The sequence below is a fragment of the Condylura cristata genome, unplaced genomic scaffold (assembly GCF_000260355.1).
Source record: "Condylura cristata isolate star-nosed mole 26May11 unplaced genomic scaffold, ConCri1.0 scaffold00005, whole genome shotgun sequence".
NCBI classification, from domain to species: Eukaryota; Metazoa; Chordata; class Mammalia; order Eulipotyphla; family Talpidae; genus Condylura; species Condylura cristata.
Genome location: NW_004567106.1, coordinates 55,813,272 through 55,836,547, shown reverse-complemented (window position 1 = coordinate 55,836,547; position 23,276 = coordinate 55,813,272). Strand labels below are relative to the sequence as shown.

Sequence of the window (23,276 nt, the reverse complement as noted above, 5' to 3'; positions counted from 1 at the left end):
TGTCTACTATTTAATTGCCTTTTAATTCTTGATCTAGTTATTTTCAGGTTATCATGACACTGAATAAAGGTGTAATGACTTCCTCCACATATTTACTAGTTTCATTTTTTTCCAAAAATAACTTATTTTTTTTGCTGGAAAACATACTTTCCATCGAATTTTGCATGACATTATCAATAAAACTTTAAGACATTTACATATTATATGTAGACATATTACTGAGGGAAAATAGCTAAATTTTAGAGATATTAAAAATGTGTATCTTTTCAAATTAGTGCTTGCACAGAAAGGTGGCAGATAGCTTTCATAATTTAGCTCTATTTTATCTTTAATAATGGACTTGACAAGAGAAAATAGGTTATATATTATTTGCCCATATACATAAACATTTTTCTTTTAGAAAACTTTAATGCATAAGGATATACTGGACATTTTCAGTAATTTGAAGAATTACTACTAAATTGTTATTTAGGTATCACTTAATATACATTAGTCTGTACTTTCTTAGGGTTCATCTTGCCTTTCTGTGATTGTGTTGGGGTCCCCAAGACCACACCCCTGAGTTAGTCATTTGATGAAAAGACTTAGAAATCCAAGCATATGGTGGTATTTAAGGCAAAGATTTATTACAGTATAAGAATATAAATAAACAAAGTAAATGTACAAAGGGTTATGTCTGAAGTAAACCATACAAACTTCCAAGAGTCTTCTCCTACAAGAGTCACAGGGGATGTACTTAATTCCTCCAGTAGTAGGTGGTGATAATATATGTGAAATGTTGTCTCAAAGGAGAAGCTCATGAGGGACACATTGCCTCTGGCTTGTTGGGGGCTAGTGACATAGGCATTCTCTGTCTGGTACATATCAAGTGACTAAAATCTCAGAAGAAAAGCTGTCATTTAACATAAACTGCCTTGTTAGTGCAGTTTAGGCATAGTGAACCTTGCCATCAGGCCATGAAGGGAACAGTCTAGAAACCTACATTCTTTGATTGTCAGTAAGGGCTAACCTAGCAAGCAATCTTTTCTAATAATAGTAACCTCAGGCCTGCTGTTTTTCTGCAGTAATTATTATATAATATTTTGAAAATTGTCATTGTATTGGAGGAACTTGGTCGAATTGGAGGTTTTGTAAGAAATACATTTATTAAAATGGAATCTCTGAGAAACATATATTTTCCGTTACTTAAATTATAAGAAGTTTTTTAAGTTGAAGAGATTTCACTCGGACTCATGCTTTTTAATATCAAGAATATTTCTGTGTATAAAGTACATGTTGCATTTAGTGTCATTTTTGAAGATGTTATTTAAAAATGTCTGCAGGTGCCGTATGTATTTTTACTGTTGATCCATGTGGAAGATGAGTATTTGGCAAAAGTTTTCCATCTTAAGTTTTTGGTATCTGTATTTCTGTTAGTCAAAGTATCTGCATACTGATAAGGATACTGTTACAGGACTTAGTATGGCAGTTGGGGAAAAACAGTAGTGATGATTGCATAAGTACTTTTTTTGCTAAATGCAGTACTTAACTTGAACAATGTTAAGACTAGATTTCTTTGTATCTCTAAAACAAAGTAGATGCCTCTTGCTGTTTTTGAAATTCATGCAGTACTTTTTCCATTTTTTAAAAAAATAGTATGCAAATTTTAAATTTAAATTGCGGTAATGAAGTGGGTCTACTTCAGTAGATAGTTAAATCACAAATTATAGCGATCTTAGAGTAATAACTATCTTGAATTACATTGCTTTCACATTATTTTCACTTTATTTGCAGGCCCTAGTCTACCGATGGCAACAGTTGATATAAAAAATCCAGAAATCACAACAAATAGATTTTATAGTCCACAAGTCAATAACATCTCTCATACCAAAGAAAAGAAAAAAGGAAAAACTAAAAAGAAGAGATTAACCAAGGCAGATATTGGAACACCAAGCAATTTCCAGTAAGATAGTTATTCTGTTATCTTTATTTCTGATGTATTCATCACTGCTCTTGATCTTTGACTTGTTAATAAATTTTGTTTTCATTTTGGAAGGACCTTTTTGTTACAACATGTAATACCTTTTTAGCTATAGGTTTTGTCGGATAATTTTTTTAAGCATGTTGCTTATTAGACTTTCTGTGGATCTTAGCTTTTTTACCTTTACACCCATCAGAAAAGAAAAATGAGATAAAATTATTTCTTTAGTTTAATGTTGGACATAAGATGAATTTTACTTTATAAATGATATTTGGGAATTACCGAAAAGCATTGTTCTACTCCATTTTGTCTGTAGTACAGAGTACTGCATAGAATGGGTGGCTTGTAGGCCAGAACTTCACAGTTCTGGAAGTTGAAGAGTCTAAGATCAGGACATTAGTGAGACTTGGTGTCTGGCAAGTCCCCACTCCTGGTTCACAGGCTGCCATCTTCTCACCTAGCTCTTCTTGGAAAAGGGCAAGGAAATTATCTGGGACATGAATGGACAATAATCCCATTCATGAAGAACCTACCCTCATCCCCTGATGACTTCCCAAAGACTTCATCTTTAAATACCATGTCACACTGTGTACTGGGTTTCAACACAGGACTTTTCAAATAACATACATATTCGCTCTGTACCTGATACCAGTCCTATGGCACATATATTTCAAGCAATTTTGTAGGCTTCTTTTCATTAGCTCATTATGAAACTCCTGTCCTCTCATATTTATAATGGTTGTATTTTTATACTAGTTTGACAGTTAAAGAAATGGATGCTTAGAAAGATTGTACAAAAATGTTAATATTTAGAAGAAAGGTGAGAATTTTCATCTCCTGGGTACCTGTACAGTTTTTCCTTTTTTATGTCTGTGTATCTATAGTTGGGGCCAAATAATTCAATGAGTGGATTAGATTTCATATATGTTTTAATGTCACCTAGGCTTTTTATCTTTTAATTCTTCCTTTGCCTTCTACTTTAGGCACATTGGACATGTTGGTTGGGATCCAAATACTGGCTTTGATGTAAGTGTCTTTTCAGACTATAAGCATTATTACTGTATGTAGGAATGGTATGGCTATTTGTAGGTTTTTATTTTACTTGTTTTTGTGAATTTCGGTGTGTTTTTGAATGTATTTTTTGTATGTTGGTTTGAAACTATAATTTTCTTTCATTTATGGCTAAGTTTCTAAGATAAGGTTTTTGACTTCCTATGTGGGGTAATGAAAATATTTGTGTTTTAAAGGCCAAGAGAAGAAAATTATTTTTTTATTATTATTATTTTTTTTAAAGATTTATTTGTGCATACAGAACTGGGGTACAGGCCAGAGGCTCAGGGACGGCGAGAGGCTTCACCAGAGACAGAGTGGGGAGCAGAACAGGCAGATCGATGAAGTACACTGCTGAGGGGAGCAGTGGGCGGGTCAGGAGAGGTCTGCCACGCCATGTGGTCACCTCCGGGGCAGGCGGGAATCGAACTCATGCGGAAGCGGCTTTAGATTCTCAGTGCTGTGCTTTAACCCACTGCGCCACCAGGGAGGGCCGAAAATTATTTTTGATAAATGATCATTTCAAGGAAAAATATGCAAAATTGTGGGAATTAGTCAAATTCTGAATATCCTAAATTGTCTTCATCTTTTCATTTTACTATTTATGGCAATTTCATCATTAATTATAGCACTATGAGCAAGATTGGTGAAATTGCTGGTAAAAATTAGTGTTTTCAACATATCTTTATTTTGGTTACTAAAATAATCTATTTCACATTTGACAGATAATCAGAGTTTGGAAAAATTATTTTTAAGAGAAATATTTGTGATTTCAAAATCCTTTTTGGTTATTTTTGTTATACTACAATATTAGTTACACAGATATTTTATCTATGGGAATTAAAGTACATTTTTGTGTTGGACATTCTACAGGCTGGTTGGGGTTATAAAGATAGATATTGACATTACTCAGGTTTTTGATTGATTTACCTATTTTTGGTGTTAGTGATTAAATGTAAATATTGTTTAGGACAAGTCAACTAAGTGAAACTTAGAGCTGTCTGTGTTATGAATGACATAGTAAAAAATCTAAGTGAAATAGATGACCTCTTTTTGAAGATAATAGATAAGATAGAAAATCTGTTTTTTGTCCTTATCTGTTTTGCTTTTTAGAAGAAAGTTTTGTTAGAATTTAAATAATAAAGTGAAATAAAATTTATGAATGTAAGTTTATAAAGGGCACAGATGGGAATTAAATTTTATTATGCTCACATTTAAAAATTGGGATAGATTTTAGGGTAGATTTTATAGTTAGCATTTATTTTATCTGTTATAGCTGAATAATTTGGATCCAGAATTGAAGAATCTTTTTGATATGTGTGGAATCTCAGAGGCACAACTTAAAGACAGAGAGACATCAAAAGTTATATATGACTTTATTGAAAAAACAGGAGGTGTTGAAGCTGTTAAAAATGAACTACGAAGGCAAGGTAATTTTTATTTTTATTTAGGAATTTCCACCTACTTTTTCTTTTTTAAAAGATTTATTTATTTATTTACTTATACAAGAACTGGGGTACAAGCCAGAGAAGCAGGGGGCCAGAGACAGAATGGAGAACAGAACAGGCAGATTGACTGAAAATACTGCAGAAGGGAGCAGCAGGCAAGACAGAAGAGGTCTGCTGTCCCATGTGGGTCGCCTCCCTGACCAGGAATCAAACTTGTGCAGTAGTGGCTGTGGACAACTTCATAGTGCAGCGCTTTGACCCCTTGTACCACCAGGGAGGGCTCACACTTTTTCTTTCGAATTTTTTGATGTTACTTTCATAGAAGAAGCTATATACACATTCATATGAACTCTGTGTAAGTAGAAGGAAAGGTAGTTTGGCCCAGTATACTGTTACATTATTTTGGTATAATTTGACAATGTGTTGCTTATTAATAACAAATTTTGTATTTAGTTTTTGAAGATCCCTACAGAGTCTGGCAATTCTGTTTGAAAAGAAAAAATTTTAGCTGCCTAATATTTTTCTTTATGAATCTTAAGAATTGTTATTATTAAAGTTGTTATTATTATGACTAATAAGTAGCTATTATGACTAATAAGTCTTCATTTAAATATAATCATTAAATTAGTAACATATATATATTTTCAGGATATAAATGGTATTATGTTTTAAATTACAAATATTTTTTCTTAACTTAAGTATAAAATTTGTCATTTGATACCTAAAACATAAACAACTTGCAACTTAATATCTGCTACTTTCTTTAAAGCACCTTGTGTTATAGTTATGTCTTAACCATTATCACAATAAAATACAAATATAATAACCTTAAATTTTCCAATAAAACAGTCTTAATCATTTTAATCATTTGGGGTTGCTTTCCTTCTTCCTAGTTTTTATACTATGCTCAGTATAGACAAACAAAATACTTTAATCAAAACATTCTTTTTAAATGTCATTTTTCACTGCTGATATTTATTCTGTCCCTAATTCACTCATTTATTCTTACATTCAGTAAACATTATTATATCAGTACTCAGTTTTATATAGTATGTTTAGATAGAAGGATATGGTTTCTGCCCTCAGAAATTGTATAATCTGGTATGGAAACAACTATAAATCAGTAGGTGGTCACAGTTGCTATGGTGGAAACATACTCATTCTACTAAAAGTAGTGTGATCCTAATTTTTCTTATTTTTTTTTTAAAAAATAAGAAAATTTCCAAATTTATTTTAGGGGTTTTTAATATCTTGGGCACCAAGATGCTTTTAAATGCTCCTAGGGAGTAGGTCGGAGTTATTGTTAAAATGCAGATGATAGAAGGTCCTGAGAGCACTCAGTTCCTTGCTGCTTCTCCACTGTTCCCACCCACTGTCCCCTTCCACAAGGCTCAGGGACTTTCTGAGCTCTCTGAATTTATATGTTTATAAATTACTCTTGGCATTTATTAGACCAGCCATACCACTGCGCTCTCTCACCTGAACGCCTATAATTAAGTGATGACTATATTAATCTGATTGGGCCTGTTTTTTAAACTTTATTATTGATTTTTACTTTAACTGTTTTAAAAGCATTAAGTTAGGCAAGTCTTTGCTCAGCACAAACATAGTTATTGGAAAACATGCTTTGAGAACAAAATTATACTCAAGAATGTAACTCCTAGTGCAGAACTTTAATAGACACCAAAGAATGGTTTTATAGAAGATACATTTTTTTAAGAAGGAAGAGTGAAAGACATGGTAGTTAATTAAGAAAATGTTTTCTAGGAAGAGCACTTTTTATCTTTAGAAGCATGAAAAAAATTAGAAGGGGACAAGTTTATGAAGTTGTTTTAAAAATATTCTGTAAAATCTGAATGAATGTCTTGAAACTTATTTTTATACAGTCATGTAATTAGGTTATATAAATTAGGTTTGTGATTGCCATTGTTTCTCTTTTTGTGTGTCTTTGCTATTTTTTAAAGTCCATTAACTCATAATAATCTGCTCTGTAGGTCCACCACAATGGAGTGGTATGTATGTGGGCTGTTCTTTGGCCCAGTGTCCTAAATATGCATGCTGTGATGTGTTTATTTTGAAAGAAGCTAGAGTTCTTTTATCTTACCTCCAAATCTAACATCCAGTGAAGTTTCCTGCTCTCAATTTAAACAAGTGTTTTGGGCATATAGATGTCAAAGTAAAAAGAAAATTGATTTCTTTATAAGTTAGAGCTCAAATTTCATTTATGACTTAAGAGAATTTGGTTGAAATTCTTTGGAGTCTTGAAAAACAACACGTCTCTTCCAGCACCACTGTTTTTATTATTGCTTTCACTTCTTTTTAGTGCTTTTTGTGCATGTCATTATTTCAGTAACATGTAAAATGTACTTACATTTTATATTACATTGGGATAAGGAGAGAAGACTATAAACATTTAGGTCTATAATTCAAGGGGTTGTCAGAATTTCATTAAATTTAAATTTGTGTTGAGTAACACTTCTTTGTTTACTTCGTTAGAATACATGAAAGTGCTTAATTTTGATGAATTTTAGAGTACACTTTAAGTGTTACTTTATAATTTCTGTGTATAATTCCTATAAATATCAAATATCTAGAGTTAGCTACCAATTACTCTTTATACTGATCTGAAATAATCCTTATTTTTAAGTAACCTGCTTTATAGTATAAATCAAGACAAGATTTTCTGTAAGCTTCATTTTTCTTTAATGAGCTTGTAATAGTAAAATTAACCTTTATTTGTTGTAGCTTTTGTTTCATGCTTTTTAATTTTATTTCTTTTTGAAAAAATGTAAGACCTGTTGTCTGTGATACTGGTGTTTGTGGTGACTTACAAATTTGAAAACCTGTAGGCGGTCAGATTTTCTTAGAGTAGTATATGTGGTGTCTGCTTAGGAGGTTATTTCTGTGCATGTAGCCTAATTAACACCGCACCACCTGCCCTCTCCTCTTCGTTTTAATCGCTTCACATTTTGCTTTGGGATATGGCATGTCTTTTGCATGCTCTTCTTTTTGTATCAACATATTACAGACTAAAAAATAATTGGTAATAGGCATTCTTCTCATGAAAATAATAGAGAAGTTTCTAATCACTTTTCCAAGATAATACAAATGGTGAAAATCTGTGGTACCCAAAGTGGATGCAGATGATAATTTATTCACTTAAATTAAGGCTCTCCCTTCCCCTGAGCCATAGTGACTGAGTGTGTACTTAAATGGGTATTTGTTAGACCCCAAATTACACCAATAAATATACTCTTTGCAAGTTCAAAAGAACACTAATTCTGTCTACTGAAGAAATTCATCATTTTGCCTATATGATTATGGATCTAGTGTCCTCAGTAAAACCATGTAATGTAGTATTAATAGAATAGGGTGGATCTTTTTCCTCTTAATTAACAAACAACTGGCTTAAAAATGCCATTTTAATTAAGTATTGCTATTTGAAGTAAAAACCTAAAGCTTATTACAATTAAGGTTTATGTTACTTAGGGATTGTATTGTCTTATTCAGGGATTAAACACAATACATAGGTGCCATATCCTCTGTGGTTTGCCCTTTCATTATAAAATGTATTTTTTTAAAAAAGGACCTTGCTTTTAAGTAATTTAAGTCTCCTTATTTTTGATCTGGTGATTTAAAAAAAAAAAAAATTCCTTAGCTCTAATAACCAGACCTCCAGTATGTCTTGTGTAAAATCATAGGAGCTTCCCCTCTGAGGTTATCATATCTAACAGGATTAATGCTCTTGTTTGTTGCTGTATATTATTACCAGTTTTAAAAGCGTGTATGCCAAGGCACAGTGCCTGTGTTGGCCTTTCTGCGTCTTGTGTTTATGATTAAATTTGGTAGCATATTTTCACAGCATGGTTCCAGTGATTGAATCAAAGTGAGGGATTTTTTTTCCCTGTCTGGTGTTGAATTATTGAGCATCAATAGGCCTGTTGTTATTTGTAACTAAGGTAGGTCTGTTTGTATAGATTGTATGAATATCCAGCAATAACATATTAACGTTTGTGTCAGTAATACAAATAGCTATTATGGAGCTTAAGGTTTCTCCTAAAAGTAGTTAATTTTTCTATTCAGTCTTTAAATGATTGGAAAATAATGAAGTCATTGGTTTATCCGTTTCTCTATACAATTAGTAAAAGCTTATCTCCAAATTGTTGTAAATTTGTACTTAGATGTTATATTGCTGTTATTTTACACTTTTACATAAGTAAAATAAGAATGTAAATACCAATACTATGAAAATAATATTTTATTAATAATTCTAAGTATGCAGTATGTAGAAATTTTGTTAATTTGTTAAAAAATCACTTCATGACTCCTGAATATAATGGAACAATTAACCTCCCTTAAGGCCTTCAAGGGAATTACTGATCATCTTTTAGGAATAGAGGACATTTATTTGTTAGAGTATATGGTATGTTACATTATCTTTACCTATATACTAGGTATATGTATATCTTATGTTTTATATATATATTCTAGAAATGTAGTGCACTATAAAGTTTAAGTGTAACTTAGATGAGGTTATGCTATTTAAATCTGAATGTAAATTTATAAAAATATCTATGCTTGATTCCTTATAGAAGGATGGTATCCATTAATTTTTATTAAAGTGTGAAATTAAGAAGTGTTTATTCCCTTACCTCTGGAAGTGGTGCTGATTCCAAAAAATGAGATTCTATTGTTTTAGCTAATATTTTCTCAAGAAACAACAGGAAAATGATCTTGAATGATCTGAATATTCCCAAGTAGAATTGTAAGATATCTGTGCTCATATATCTTTGTAAAATAAAGATGAGTCCTTCTTTTTTCCCTGGTTTTTTAAATATATATACATACACACACACAAACCTGTTGAAGTGAGATACTTTTTCATTGTGATGTTTGTGGGGAAGAAAGAAGCATGCTTTTTTTTTTCTGTTTTTATTTCAGCACCACCTCCACCACCACCATCAAGGGGAGGGCCACCTCCCCCTCCTCCCCCTCCACATAGCTCAGGCCCCCCTCCTCCACCTGCCCGGGGAAGAGGCGCTCCTCCTCCACCACCTTCGAGAGCTCCCACAGCCGCACCTCCACCTCCGCCTCCGTCCAGGCCCGGTGTGGGAGTCCCTCCACCGCCGCCAAATCGGATGTACCCTCCTCCACCTCCAGCCCTCCCCTCCTCAGCACCGGCAGGGCCGCCACCTCCACCTCCACCCCTGTCAGCGGTACCACCCCCACCGCCTCCGCCTCCACCCCCGCCGGGGCCACCCCCTCCTCCTGGCCTCCCCACTGATGGTGACCATCAAGTTCCAGCTCCTGCAGGAAACAAAGCAGCTCTTTTAGATCAAATTAGAGAGGGTGCTCAGCTAAAAAAAGTGGAACAGAACAGTCGACCAGTGTCCTGCTCTGGAAGGGATGCACTTTTAGACCAGATACGACAGGGTATTCAGCTGAAATCTGTGAGTAATCTGTTCTTTTTATTTTAAGCCTATCTGTCAATAGAACTTTAAAGTAACTTACAAGACAACTCTGAAAATTTTTTACTTTTTCTCTTGGTATTCACATTTTTAACCCAGTGAATTTCTGACCTTTTTATATACCATAAAATTCACAAACATACCTGCACCACTGTAACCCTATTTATGTATCAAAATATTACCCTGGAGTTTCCTCATCCCTCTCCTGATTGTTCCCTCTCCCAGAAAGAATCACTGATCTGACTTCTATCACAGTAGATTAGTTTTTCCTGTTTCAGACCTTGGTGTAAATGGAATTTTACAGTAAGTTTGCAATTCATTGTTCTAGGCTTTACCTTTAAAATTAAAGTTGACTTAAAGAAAAATCTTTATTAAACTGTGGAGAAGTAAAAATAGCTCTACTTGAAAACAAATGTAATCACCTTGCTAAATTCAACTAGTAACTTTATGAAAAGTAAACCATTTTCTCTAGTTTTTCTGTTCTGAAATTTAGGTTAGTAGAGAATCAGACTCCACCAAAAATTGAAAAAGATTTTTGACAGTGATGGTAGATAATTTTGTATTCTCCATATTGAATGAAGTGTTAAGAACAGGAGTGGGTAAAAAAATTTTTTAAGAACCAGGTAGTAAATATTTTAGGCTTGCAAGCCACATGATCTTTTTTGCAACTCTTTAACTCTGCTATTTCATGGCAAAAGCTGCGGCCATCAGTAATACATAAATGAGTGGTAATGATTATGTTATAAGAGCTTTATTTATAGAAAATTGCATGTTAGGTAATTTTCACTATCACAAACACTCTTATTTTGATTTTCTTTCAACCATTTAAAAATGTTAAAATCATTCTTGGCTTTAGGTTACAAAAAAATAGGCCATAACCTACATTTGATGCATTAGTAGTAGGCCTGTACCGTAGAGCCTAGCCTGCTTACATTCATAGATAGCCTTCTGGAAATAGAAAATAGCAGTATCGCCCATACTTCTACAAAAGGGGCATTTTGTATCAGAGATTTAAGAAATTTCGGGTATTTAAGATGTATCTGGCTTTTTTCTTGACAGAAATAGGGATGACACTTTATGAGCAATCACCCTGCCCTCTTCCCCAAGGTTTCTCAGGAGCTGTTGAAGAGCTTGAATAATTAGGATGGAGAAGTAGTGTCAGAATGACCTCAGCCCAGGTGAACAGGAGGTTTTAACAGGGTCCTTGTTTCTAGCTCTTACCTTCCAGTCAGCGCTCACGTCTGAGTGCCCCTTCCCAACCCTTTTCTCTATTTCCTCTCTTCTCTATTTTTACTCTTTTCTCTATTTCCTCTCTTCTGCAGTCAACTTCTGTTTCTTTCTCTCATTTAGTGCTAACAAGAAGGTGCTTTATATTAATGAACTCACTTGTGTCCTTTTTGCTTAATTTAAAAAACTGTTGACTTCTGTTTTCTAACTACTCACCCCATCAATTCTTCCTATCCCAATCCCTCACCTTCTTTCCTGCCTCCTTACCCCCCCTCCCAAAAAAAAAAAAAACCCTGTGAATTGATCTCTAAATTTCTTTTAGGGAGAAATGTGTCCTTCACTCTAAATTTAGGATAGTTAGTCATCTTTATCTTAACTAATCATTTTCCTTTGATTGTAATCAGATAATTGTCAGAGAACATGTAACTGGCAAATCATTGTGTTACACTTGTTGTCTGAGTCTATAATTTTACTTTATTTAAAGAAAATAAGCATTCTTTGGTTGAACTATCTCTGTTCCTTTAAATGTTTTATATAAATGATCAGTTTCTTTTGTAATGAATGTGACTAACATAAAACCACAGATTAAAGTGCTGGCAGGAAGTATGTATTTGCTTACATGCATTTTGAATTCCATGTCCATAGAACTTCAGATAGTACTGTGTCCTTATAAATAAGTGCTTCAAAGATTCATTATGATAGCGGTGCTCCTGCTGTGTGGTCACACTGCTTACAGGGAGTTTACATGCCTTTGCTTGCTGCTGTTCCACATCTCTGAAAGCTTCACCTTGAAATTCACAGCCTTGAAACCATTTGTGTTCTCTTCATTTTTGTGCTTCTATAATAGTTAATATACAATCTCTACTGACTTAAAGTCTACCTACAGTAGTGCTTTCAAATGTTTTCCTCTTGAGTCTCTGTGGACTTATATGTGCTCTGGGGCTCCCTCCACCCTCAGGTAGTTTGCAGCAGAAGTTAGTTTGTGTAGTAGACACATTTTGAAAGCTAACTCGTGTCCTTAAGGATAAGGAAGGTTCATTTTGAATTATTAGGAAAACTGAGTTTTTCTAGAGGAACATGTCCCTTCAAGTGCTCTTAGCTATGGTAAGTGTGCGTACATCCCAGCAGCTCAAGAATGTAAATATTACTATAGCTTGATTAAAATGTCCTGTGTGAACAGTTTTATAGTTTCACCAGCTAGGGTTTTGTACAATGGAAGGAACAGAAGTAACTCATTTGTCAGGCAAATATTTTTCAGGAAAGGATTTGAGTGTTACTCTACATTGGGAAGTATCCTAATGGCTTATCCATAAAGAAGGAGAGGAATTAGATTTTGTGTAGTTTCTTCTTTAGGCAGCATTTTATTTCTTTTTTTTTTTTTGTAGTTGCCCCTGCCCTAGACTTACTTGTCTTGTTCTGCTTTACTTGTAAAATAAGAAGTAATCCTATGAAAATAAGACTTACTAGAACGAAAAAGATTTTTCTAATGATGTATTACTGAATTTTGCTGACTTGCTTTTTAAAGGTCTCTGATGGCCAAGAATCTACACCACCAACACCTGCACCCACTTCAGGAATTGTGGGTGCATTAATGGAAGTGATGCAAAAAAGGAGCAAAGCCATTCATTCTTCAGGTATATTTGCATGTGTACATCTATATTTACTAAACTTGAAATTTTGAGTGTTACTGGTTATATCACCCTTTCCTAGCTTTCTTTGTGCTATTGAAGCATATATGGATTCTGGAGTGCACTTTTAAAAATTGCTGCCACTGTAATAAATCTGTCAGAAGCTTAGTGATGTCTGGACCCATACCCAAAAATTAGTAGTCACTATAAATTTGAAGAACAGCTTTGGGAAAATGACAGTCTCTTATTTCAGGATATAACAGTAGACTACTTGGTAGAGAATCTCTAAACAAGTCTTCAGATTCCTGGGTCTCATTCTTGTGGCATTCTTGTAACAAGAAATTCAAGGGCTGATCTGATCTGTGAGCTTTTGCAATAGGATGATGAAGCCTTACTGAGGTGACATTTGAGAAATTACCAGAAGGAATTTAAGGAGTGAGCCGTGTTGAAAACTCAAAGATGTGTTCAGGTGACAATAACAGTGTAAAGTCCCTAAAACTGTGAGATAGTAATGAGGTCATTGTGAAGCAAGGGAAAGAGTAGTAAGGGTAGAAAATTCTTGCTGGAGGAATGGCAATGATCCAAGCAAGAAATAGGTTGGAATCAGGTTCATAGTGCCAGTGAGGATTTAGCTGCTATATCTTTTTTTAAAGATTTATTTATTTGTTCATACAGAACTGGGGTACAGGCCAGAGGCTCAGGGGTGGCGAGAGGCTTCACCAGAGACAGAGTGGGGAACAGAACAGGCAGATCTACGAAGTACACTGCTGAGGGGAGCAGCGGGCGGATCAGGAGAGGTCTGCCACGCCACGTGGTGACCTCCGGGGCTGGCGGGAATTGAACTCATGCGGAAGTGGCTTTAGCTTCTCAGTACTGTGCTTTAACCTGCTGCGCCACCAGGGAGGGCCTAGCTGCTATATCTTACTTTACTTGTTAGGATCACTGGTAGGCTAGATGGAGGATTTTGTGGAAAAAAGGAAAGAGTGAAGAATGACTCCAAGTTTTTGAACCTGGGAACAACAGAAAGGGTGAAATTTTCATTAACTGCAGCGTAGGAGTAGAGAGGAGCAGGTTTGAGAGGGAAGAGTAGGATTTTGGTTTTATGCTTTTCAGATTTGAGATATTTTTTAAATTTTCAAATGTAGGTGTTAAATAGGCATTTTGTTATGAGTCTGGAATTCAGGGGCCCCTTCTGGGTTATTAATATAAATTTGCATGTCATGAAGATACCCAAAATGTTAGAAGTTACAGAACTGGATGACATCCTGAAGATGTGGGTATAAGTAAAGAAGAATTCTAACAAGGTTTGAGAGCTAGAAAACATGGTGTCTTAGAGGCCAAACGAAATATGCAAAGGAGGATTGGGTGACCCTTGGTCAAATGTGTCTCAGCAGCCAGGCAGGTAAGAGCTGGGAATCAAGTGCAGAAAAGGAGGCTGTCTCGGGATGGCCTGCTCTGCTTCCTCTGTGACCTAGTGCCAGTGGGGTTTCTCCCTGTCACTGAAATTAAAACTGGAATTGGTGTCCTGACAATGTCAGTTGTATTTGTTAACAAATTTTCTTTAAAAACTATTATTAAAGGGAGCTTTGTCTCCTTAGACTCTGACTTCTCAGAAAATCATTCTTAGTTTGCATTAGTCAAATCAGCAAGTCACTAAATATTCTTCTTGAATGACATTCTGATCTGTTTGGTGCACAACTGGTTACTTAAATTGATAGTTGCTGATAGCACATTTTCTTATTCTACCTTTTCAACATGGTTGGGTGTCAGGTAACATTCAGCAATTATTTGAACAAAAGTAGTATTGATTCACACCAATCAGGACACTGGAAGGCAGGGAAAATGTCTTGCCTCATCTATCAGTGTTCACTGTTTCGCTGAATGACTACGATAACTGGCACAGAGAATATTTTTAAACTGTGGAACAATATGGCAAAAGTTTGAGCTGGTAAGAGAAGACTGTTGAGAGTAAGCTTAAGTGACAAAGCTACTGAGAATGCAGTTCAGGCAGAATATTAAAAAATCACACACAGGAAAAATCTTACTGCTTATGTCCAAGAGTTAAAGGTCTTGTTCCAATCAAGTAAGAAAAAGAGAAGGTTCCTGTGAAATCTGTGATCATGAAAAAACATTCTGTTATGAGCCTTTGCTATATATCACTCTATAATAAGTTTTTAAAAAGTGATATAATGATTGGCATTGTATGAGAGCTGTGCTGATATGATGAATCTATAACACGTTCTTAATTTATTTTGGGGTCAGTTTCTTGTAATTGTTCTTGTTCTTGTGATAGTACTCAGTGATAGAATTATTAGCTCCTTCCTCCTCATCATCATCATGAATGCTGATAATACCTTATCTTTGTCTCTTTGTAAATGCCACTCAGCATGGGTAGGTGTACTTGATGCCTTCCTCCAGGTGAATTCTGGGAAGCATATTAGGTGAAAACTTTCTGTAGCAAATATTTCTGTTACTAGGAAAATGAATTCATGGTTAAGGTGAAGTTCATTGAGCTCCTTTTCAAATAAATTCTATAACAATTCAGAGCTGACCAGTCTGAAATCTAAAATTGTTGTTGTTAAAGTAAAAACTTGGTTTGGGGCCAAGGGAAAATATCTTTGCACCTCTTTGATTTTTGTTCATTTCCATGTTCAGATCCCCAGAGTTCAAGTATTTCATTATAGATACCTTCAAACAATCTCTGTTATAGGAGGGGAAAATTATCTTGTATTGTGTGTCTATATGTCCGTATATCCAATTCTTACTGACTCTCTTACTGGAGCTTTACCAAATGTGGTTACTCAGCTACTGTCTCATTGTACAGATTTGGTCTTTGTAATTTGGTTTTTTATGAGGTACGTAAAAATAAAAGGTTAGTACTTATAGAAGTTGGTATGGTGTAGAAGTATGTTCATAAAATTTGGTCACGTCTAAATATATTTTCATATACTTAAGTGTTTATTAGGAAGCTTCTGTGAAGCACTATTCTGAGATTCAGTGATAAGACAGGCAACATCCCTGCTGTACCAGAGCTTACATTCTAGTGTGAAGACAGTAAATCTATAGTAAAACATATGGTCACTGTTATAAGGAAAATAAAAATGACAGTTACTGATTGTAGGAGAGGTTTGCATTTTGCATACGATGGTTAGAAAAGGTCTCTCAGAAGAAGTCGTTTTTGAGTGACCCTAAAAGTTGAAAAAACTTCGCTAGAAGGAATTGCTACTGTGAAAATGGTAAAGCAGATAGAAGCTTGGCATGTTTCAAGGGTAGAAGTTGTTACTATAAACAGTGAATTGATGGCAAAATTATTTAGGGTTTGGGTGGAGACTTGGGGGAGATAGTAATGGGGATAATTTTATATGGTGCTGTAGAGTTAGGTAACAGCAGATTTTATTCAAATAATAGTAGTCAATTACTGGAAGATTGTAGGAATGATACAGCCGTGGTATTTTTGAAATTTAGAACTTAAATGCCACCCCATTTGCTCTGAAACAAGTGGACTATAGTTTCAGTATTCCAAGTAAGATATGGTGGTGCTATGGGAGTATCATGGAGTGGTGAGAATGAGCAGGCAGCGGATTAGAAATAGGGGGGATGGTGAAAAAAAGAACAATCAAAGTAATTTGTAGGTGTCTGCCTTAACGAGTAAGACAATGGTAGTATCATACATTGTAAAGGGCTTACTAAGAATGTCAGAGTTAGAAAGAAGCATGTTGGCAAACTTAAGTCTGGAGTTTGAGAATCCATGTGAAGAATACAAGGTAGTTTGCTTTGCTTATTTGAGTCCAGTAGAGGCACCAACCCAAATGTGATTTGACATGTAAGGAAACGTGGTTGAAATTTGTGGCAGAGATATTAAGGACAAGAACCCAAGTCTTCTGACTCCTGTTCTAATCTTAAACTCATCATCACACTCCTTACATGTACTAGATTTACTTCAAGTATCTAGATCCTTCAAGATTCAGCTGCTTTGTGTTCCAGAAATTGAGTAATTGGCACTGCCACCCATGAAGCTTGGTTATTTTATTTATATATGTGTTTTAATTGTTTCTCTTAATAACTTTCTTACAGATGAAGATGAGGATGAAGATGACGAAGAAGATTTTGAGGATGATGATGAATGGGAAGACTGATCTATATATTATATATATATATTTTTAAGGTGAAATACTAAACACTACTTTCTGTCTATGGATTCTGTAAAATTATCATGTAAATGTTCTACCAATTTGCTGTATATTTTTGTTGCCTTTTTTGCTTTTTTTTTAATTAATCTGTGCAATACCTCATTTAATCTGTAAAGGTTTTTCATAATCCTCTACAAAGCTACTCCCTGTTAACTGTGTGCAAGTTTACACCAGGATGCTCACTCAATTTGTGAATATTTTCCATTCCATCAACAAGGGAGTTGAAATACTATGTGTGAGACTGACAAAAACCTTAATGTAATTTAGTTATAATGCCAGAAGGAAAACACTATTTTCATACCCTACTTTTTCTGTATCTAAATTTTCTTATTAAAAATCTAGTATAGCACTACATTCTTTTTGAAGTGATGCAAACCTTAGTTTATTTAGCCCCTTTATTTCGAACACAATGCTACATGAATGTTGAAGCTGATACATTGCACAGTTCTCTGGACAACACTACACTGATGCAGTTCCTTAAATTTTAGCAACATGTTCTACATAAACTCACTTTGGAGATGCTACTCGGGAATCATCAGTAGCACCTTACAGCAGTATTGCCTGTACTAGACAGCAGTGGTATTTGGAGGCTGGAATTATAAGGAGCCCTTACATACCTGCACTTGACTGAATTTTTTTCTTTTTTCCACTTTTTAAAAAGACAGGTTTATTAGGACAAAGAAGAGGAAGCTTGCACAGATATGACACGAGTGGCCAGGGGAATAAAGCTGCCTTTTTTTTTTTTTTTTTTGATTGAAATTATTTTTATGCTGTAGTAAATCTGACAGGCTCTTTATGGCAAACTGAAAGAAAAAAATTTTTGATATTCTGAAATCAACTGAAAAAGTTTTCTTAAGTTGTTTGAGTTGGAGGGCCGGGGATGTAATTTTCACTCTACATGAATTGAAGGAGACTATACATTATGGTTACTTCACCATTTAGTGAAAATACTATAAAAATCAGAACATTATAAATATGATACAAAATTAAGTATTTTTTACTTTGCAGTTTGTATTCTCTGGGGTATTCCAAAATACCAACATACCAACCATAAGCGGCTAATCTGGTTGGAGACAGCATATATACTATAATATTGAACTATTATGCTATAATTTTTAAATTTTGATAATTTTTCAAGGTTTTTGTTAAATGTCAAGTGAAGGGGGTTACACTTTCTTGAAAAGATTGGTTCTCCCAATGTCAAACTTCTTGGAACACATGACTGAAAGATAGGCTTAAAAATAATAATAATAAAACGTTATAACCTGTACATTTGTTATGTATACTAAGTAATGTATTAAAATTAGGGTTTCCTTGCCTCTCTACAATTCACTAATCTGCCTGAAGGTGGTTGTTTCATATTTATAGCCCTAATTATCAAACCTACCTACTTTAAATTTTAGGTAGAAAAATGATCTGATTTAAATACAGACATATTTTTCTCACATTGAGTCATATGCAGAATGTAGTTCCAAATGTATTTCATTACTGTAGTCACAATATCCAACTAAAAAATTAAGCTCTCTAGAATTGTTGTACCGACCAAAATCTAGTATTGGCATGATCTTGACAGGCTGGCCCTGCAAGATGTGGCTTGAATTTTAACCAGTTATCACATAATCTCTAGTGATCATGCATCTAGTTATCATAAGAAATAATTTAAAAGGTTTTGTTGCTGAAAGCAGTAAGTGGTGCAGTAAAATAGTTAAGTTATTCAAATATGTTACCTTCCTTGCAAGAGTAATTTAAGCACATGGGGAAGATTCTAGACTTTTTGTTTCTTGCAAAACAGTGCCCTCTGCTGCTGGAAACCTTTTTCTGCTTACTGTCATTTTTGTTGTGGCTTGAGCTCAGTGAGTCTGGTGTGGATGAGGCTGGACATATACTAATTAATAAAATTAGGATTTGTGCAAGTGGTAAAAAGAACATAATTATTTTAAGCAACATTAGACATTTTCCATTATTTTTTCTTTTGACGTTATAAAAAAAGTTTATCTTAGAAATGTCTTAAAGGTATTGCCAATTTAAGATATCTTTTAACTTTTGGCCAAGAAATTCAGGGTTTTTGAGCTAACTTTGGTGTAACTATCAGAAGCTGCTCTGATCAGATGATATCAATCCTTGGAGTTGGAAACACAATTTTAAACATGTAAGATGTGTATAAACTCTGCCAAAAGTAATTGAATTTGTTTTTTCTTAAAAAAAAAAAACCATTTTGTTGTTGTTGCTGTACAGTCTAAATTACTATCGGTTGAAATGCAGCTGCTGTGGAGTCATGAAAACTAATCCGACTCTGACGTAAAGGTTGCATGTTTCAGTCTCTACCACCTGCGAGTGGCGGCTCTGTACCTGTACGCTGTCTGGAAGCCTCCCACGTACACTACCGCTAAGTGATTGGCTAGTAGCCTTGCCTTTAACAAACTAGCATGAGGCTTTTTATATCCAAGTGCTGTGTGATAGACAATTCCAGCTAGCCACATATTGTATGTATGAGATTCATAAAGACTTTCAATCATTCATTTCCATTTATCAACTGAAATTTTGTTTAGTATGTGAATTATTATTTTTTTTTTTTGAAATGTATAGTGAATAGGATGTTGCACTGGTGGCAATTCATCATGGAGCATAATAAAATTAATTTGACCCAAATAGTATAAAATAGTGCGTTTTCATTTGTGTATTGTTAAGAGAATAAATGGATTTAAAAAATTTCAATTGTGTAGTGAAGGGTACCCAGCAGTGAATGCTCATGGTTGAAGGGGTAGCCGCCTGCATGCCCGGAGAGTTGGCGTGTGCCGTTTCGTAAACATGGCGAGCCAAGGAATGTCACACCCTGTTCTGCAGGGAGACGTGACAGCTGCCCGGCGGCTCCCTGGCAGCCGCCGCTAGGGTGGACGGAGCATTCCCCCTGCAAGGTCAAGCTGCAACTGGCTCTTCACATGCCAGAAATGCTGAGGTTTCCTAAATCAGAATGAAAGTAGAGCTTTGGTAAAATCAAATGTAGCACTTCATATGGGACTGAAATAGTTCTTCATAAGCAATGTCAAAGATGGTGCTTAATTTAAACAGGAAACACCAGTTTTTGATAAATAGAATGTTTTGTTCTACTGACCCTGCTACAAGTGGGTGTCTGAAGACTAAAATGAGTTATGGAATCCAGCGTGTAGGATGTACGAAATGTCTTCTAAGAGTTTTAGCCAAATTTAACAGACATTTTGAGAATAATATGTTCTATTAAAAAGTTGTTTCATTGTACAAATGTGAACACTTAAAATGTACTAGCCAAACATTCTCTTTTTAAAGAAAAATTGCCTAAGAATTGTTCTTGTCACATTGTATTTACAGAGAAATTCCTGAAATAACTTACTCTGGGATAGGAATGTAGTTCTTGAAAGACTGGTATAGAGATAAGACCAACTTATGGTACAATAGAAAGAAAGTTCTTTATGGAAAGTTGAGAAGTTGTACTTTGCACACTTACTGACATGGTCACATCTCACCTTCAAAATACAGCATTCTCTTGTAATCTCTTGGCCTTTTATTCATGATTAAAAAAAAAAAAACCTTCGCTTTTTTTAGTGAAGCCAATGGGGGAAAAATGTGTAGTAAATTGGCTATTAATGAATAGATGGGGACCGCCTTTCCTTCTGTATGTGCTATTAGTACTTTGCTTTGCTGTGCGGGGAGTCAGCTTGTTGAGATTCTAGGTTTATACACAAATATCTAACCAAATCTGCCATTACTTATAAACATATATATACATTTGGGATGGTTTTAATATACATCATACTTGCCATTGTTACAGTATTTAATGTCACAGAACTCTGGTGTAAGTCCGGACAGGTTGTGGTCACCCCAAGACTGCCACATAAGAGCTGTATGACACTAATTTTGAGTAAACTATAACAACTTATAGGTTGTTCTTTGTTTAGTCAGGTATACCTGTACTGGGCAGTTTCTAGTGATTTTGATGTGGTTCCTGAAGTCTTTTAGTAACACCCCCCCCCCCAATTTCTTAAGTTTACCATAGGATCTTTTCAAAGAGGAAGTTCAGTTTTAACAGTATCAGACTGCACTATGGGACTTGAAGTCTCAAGTGTCAACACCACTTTATGTTTGGATAGGTTGCCATGTCTTGATGTAAATTCCATTTTAGATAGTGCTAGATGGAGGAGAATTTTCATAAGACTTTTAAGAATTTTTTAAGCATCAGTATCACTGTATTTAAGCAACTGTTTAGTAAGACTATGTGATAGGCATTTAAATGTAACAGCAGAGTAAGCTAAGTTTCCTTCCTCCTCAAAATCTAAACTACTTAGTCTTAAATGTGAGACCGTGGAGTCATAGCTAGCCTACTGTCATCTCCTCAGTGAAGTTAGACATACTCAGAATGGTTCGGTCAGCTAGAGGGAGCTACTATTAGAAGCCAGCTCTGACAGCTAGTTCTGTGTTCTTTTCATGCACACTTTTATGTTTACCGCATTTTTCTTTTTTTCCTAAGTTGTGGATAAGTTAAAGATTTACTTTGTTTTTGAAAGGTGCCTACCAATTTTGCCCTTTCTCACATATCATGTGGGTGTTGATAGAAGCTGCCAGTGTCCTGTTCCTCTCCCCGCCTGGGAAAGCTGGCTTGGTCTGAGGAGCCGGCCTCTGACTCTGAGGCATGTGATCAGACTTTGGCTCAATGATGGCGGTCACCCTACATTGTCCAAGCATTCAGTCATCATAGGACACTCCTGTCATTTAGAACAGAGTTGAGATAAAATACAGCTTTTGATTCTATATTCAAATGATTTTCTTACAGACGTAAAGGGATATATTACCACTATTTAAACAAGTATTTTGGAAGCTTTTATAATTAACTTGCCTGCCAGAAAATTAGTTTGAGAATGCATTAACCTTTCTGCATAATTTTCAGTCAACAGCTGCACTGTCAATTTAAAGCCCGGGAATTCTTCCAAGAAGCGCAAGAACAAACTGAACACTTTAAATCCAACTTCCTAATTTTCCTACTAGTGAGTGAAGGGAGATTCCAATTTGGTTACATGTACTTCACCCTAATTGGAAAAGGGGCAGGAAAATAAAACTTATGTCTAGTGTTTGTGGTGTTGAAACAAACAAAATAAATGGAAGACGGGCATTTTGTCCAGTTTACTCTCAGGAAACTAAGTTATTCACAATGTCACATGTCTGTAGTTGTCTGTGAGATCATTTTAATTGGCTTCTTAGATCAGTTTCTGAGTTTAAAGTGACACCATTTTCTTTTATAGCTAAGATGGGGGTCTAAGGAGGTGAGGAATTAAAATAATTTGTGTTTGTAAGCACATAAAGATTGGTGAATGGGAGACAGTAACAAGGCTCCACCCTGAAAAATGGAAATACAGGAAGAAGCTGATGAAATAGCAAATTTGTATATTTGATTTTTGCAGCAAGGATGTAAATGTAGATGCTACAATATTTATTTCTCAGCTGAAGCTCTCAGTTTACAACGGGTCCCAAGTCTTCTAAACTTGGCTGTGGGTATTTGCCAAGTGTTGCGATATAGTTAAAATTTGTAGTTAAGCAATTATGGAATGATAAGTGTTCTAGAATTATCATTTCTTTCCAACTAACGAAATGGAACACCCTAGGTTCTAAGTGGCTTGCTTAGGTAGAATGCCTGCATGCTTATATGATCAGATGCCTAAGGGGTTTAGAAAGTTCACATAGATTCTGAACCAAATGATTGCTTTAGATCCTTACCAGTGCCCAAAATTTTTACAGCCAACTCATCTGGGTCAACCTGACATGGTTTCAGCCAGTTAGGCCACAGGCCAAGACAGAAATCCTGAGCTCCACCCAAATCCTTTCACCATCTTTTTCTACTTTGCACTTTAGTCACATTGTTTTTCAGCAGCAAAGATGGTTTGATGGGAGTCAGTATTTTCACGTGTCTTCATTTCCCAATTATCATGCTACTGGCTATCGCGATAACTTGCTTAGGATAAAGGAGGTAAGGAGAAGCATTTGTTGAGCATTGGGGCTTAATTTTGATTCTGTAAAGCTTACTTCACCTACTATTTTTTTTTTAAGATTGACTTGTTTATGCATAGAATAACAGGTGTAGGCCAGAGATGGGGGTGGGGAGGGGGGAGAGGATTCACCAAACAGTGGGGAGTGGAACAGGTGGATTCACCAAAATACACTGCTGATGGGAGCAGCGGGTGAGACAGGAGAGGTCTGCCATGCCATGTGGGTCACCTCCCTGGCTGGGGATCAAACTGAGGCCCCCATGGTGATAGTGCTGAGGCTTAACTCCTAAGCCA

At 35.3% G+C, this 23,276-nt stretch overlaps 1 protein-coding gene across 1 annotated transcript in view; it reads left to right on the top strand.

Moving 5' to 3' along the window:
* WASL (Wiskott-Aldrich syndrome-like) overlaps positions 1-19,620 on the top strand; it is a 59,166-nt gene extending 39,546 nt beyond the window's left edge. The window contains exons 6-11 of the mRNA XM_004676993.2: positions 1,774-1,942; positions 2,944-2,986; positions 4,287-4,440; positions 9,400-9,908; positions 12,679-12,787; positions 16,856-19,620. Coding sequence (XP_004677050.1) covers positions 1,774-1,942; positions 2,944-2,986; positions 4,287-4,440; positions 9,400-9,908; positions 12,679-12,787; positions 16,856-16,917 — 1,046 coding nt within the window. The 3' untranslated portion in view covers positions 16,918-19,620. The remainder of the gene's footprint in view (positions 1-1,773; positions 1,943-2,943; positions 2,987-4,286; positions 4,441-9,399; positions 9,909-12,678; positions 12,788-16,855) is intronic.
* The last annotated feature ends 3,656 nt before the right edge of the window (positions 19,621-23,276 follow it).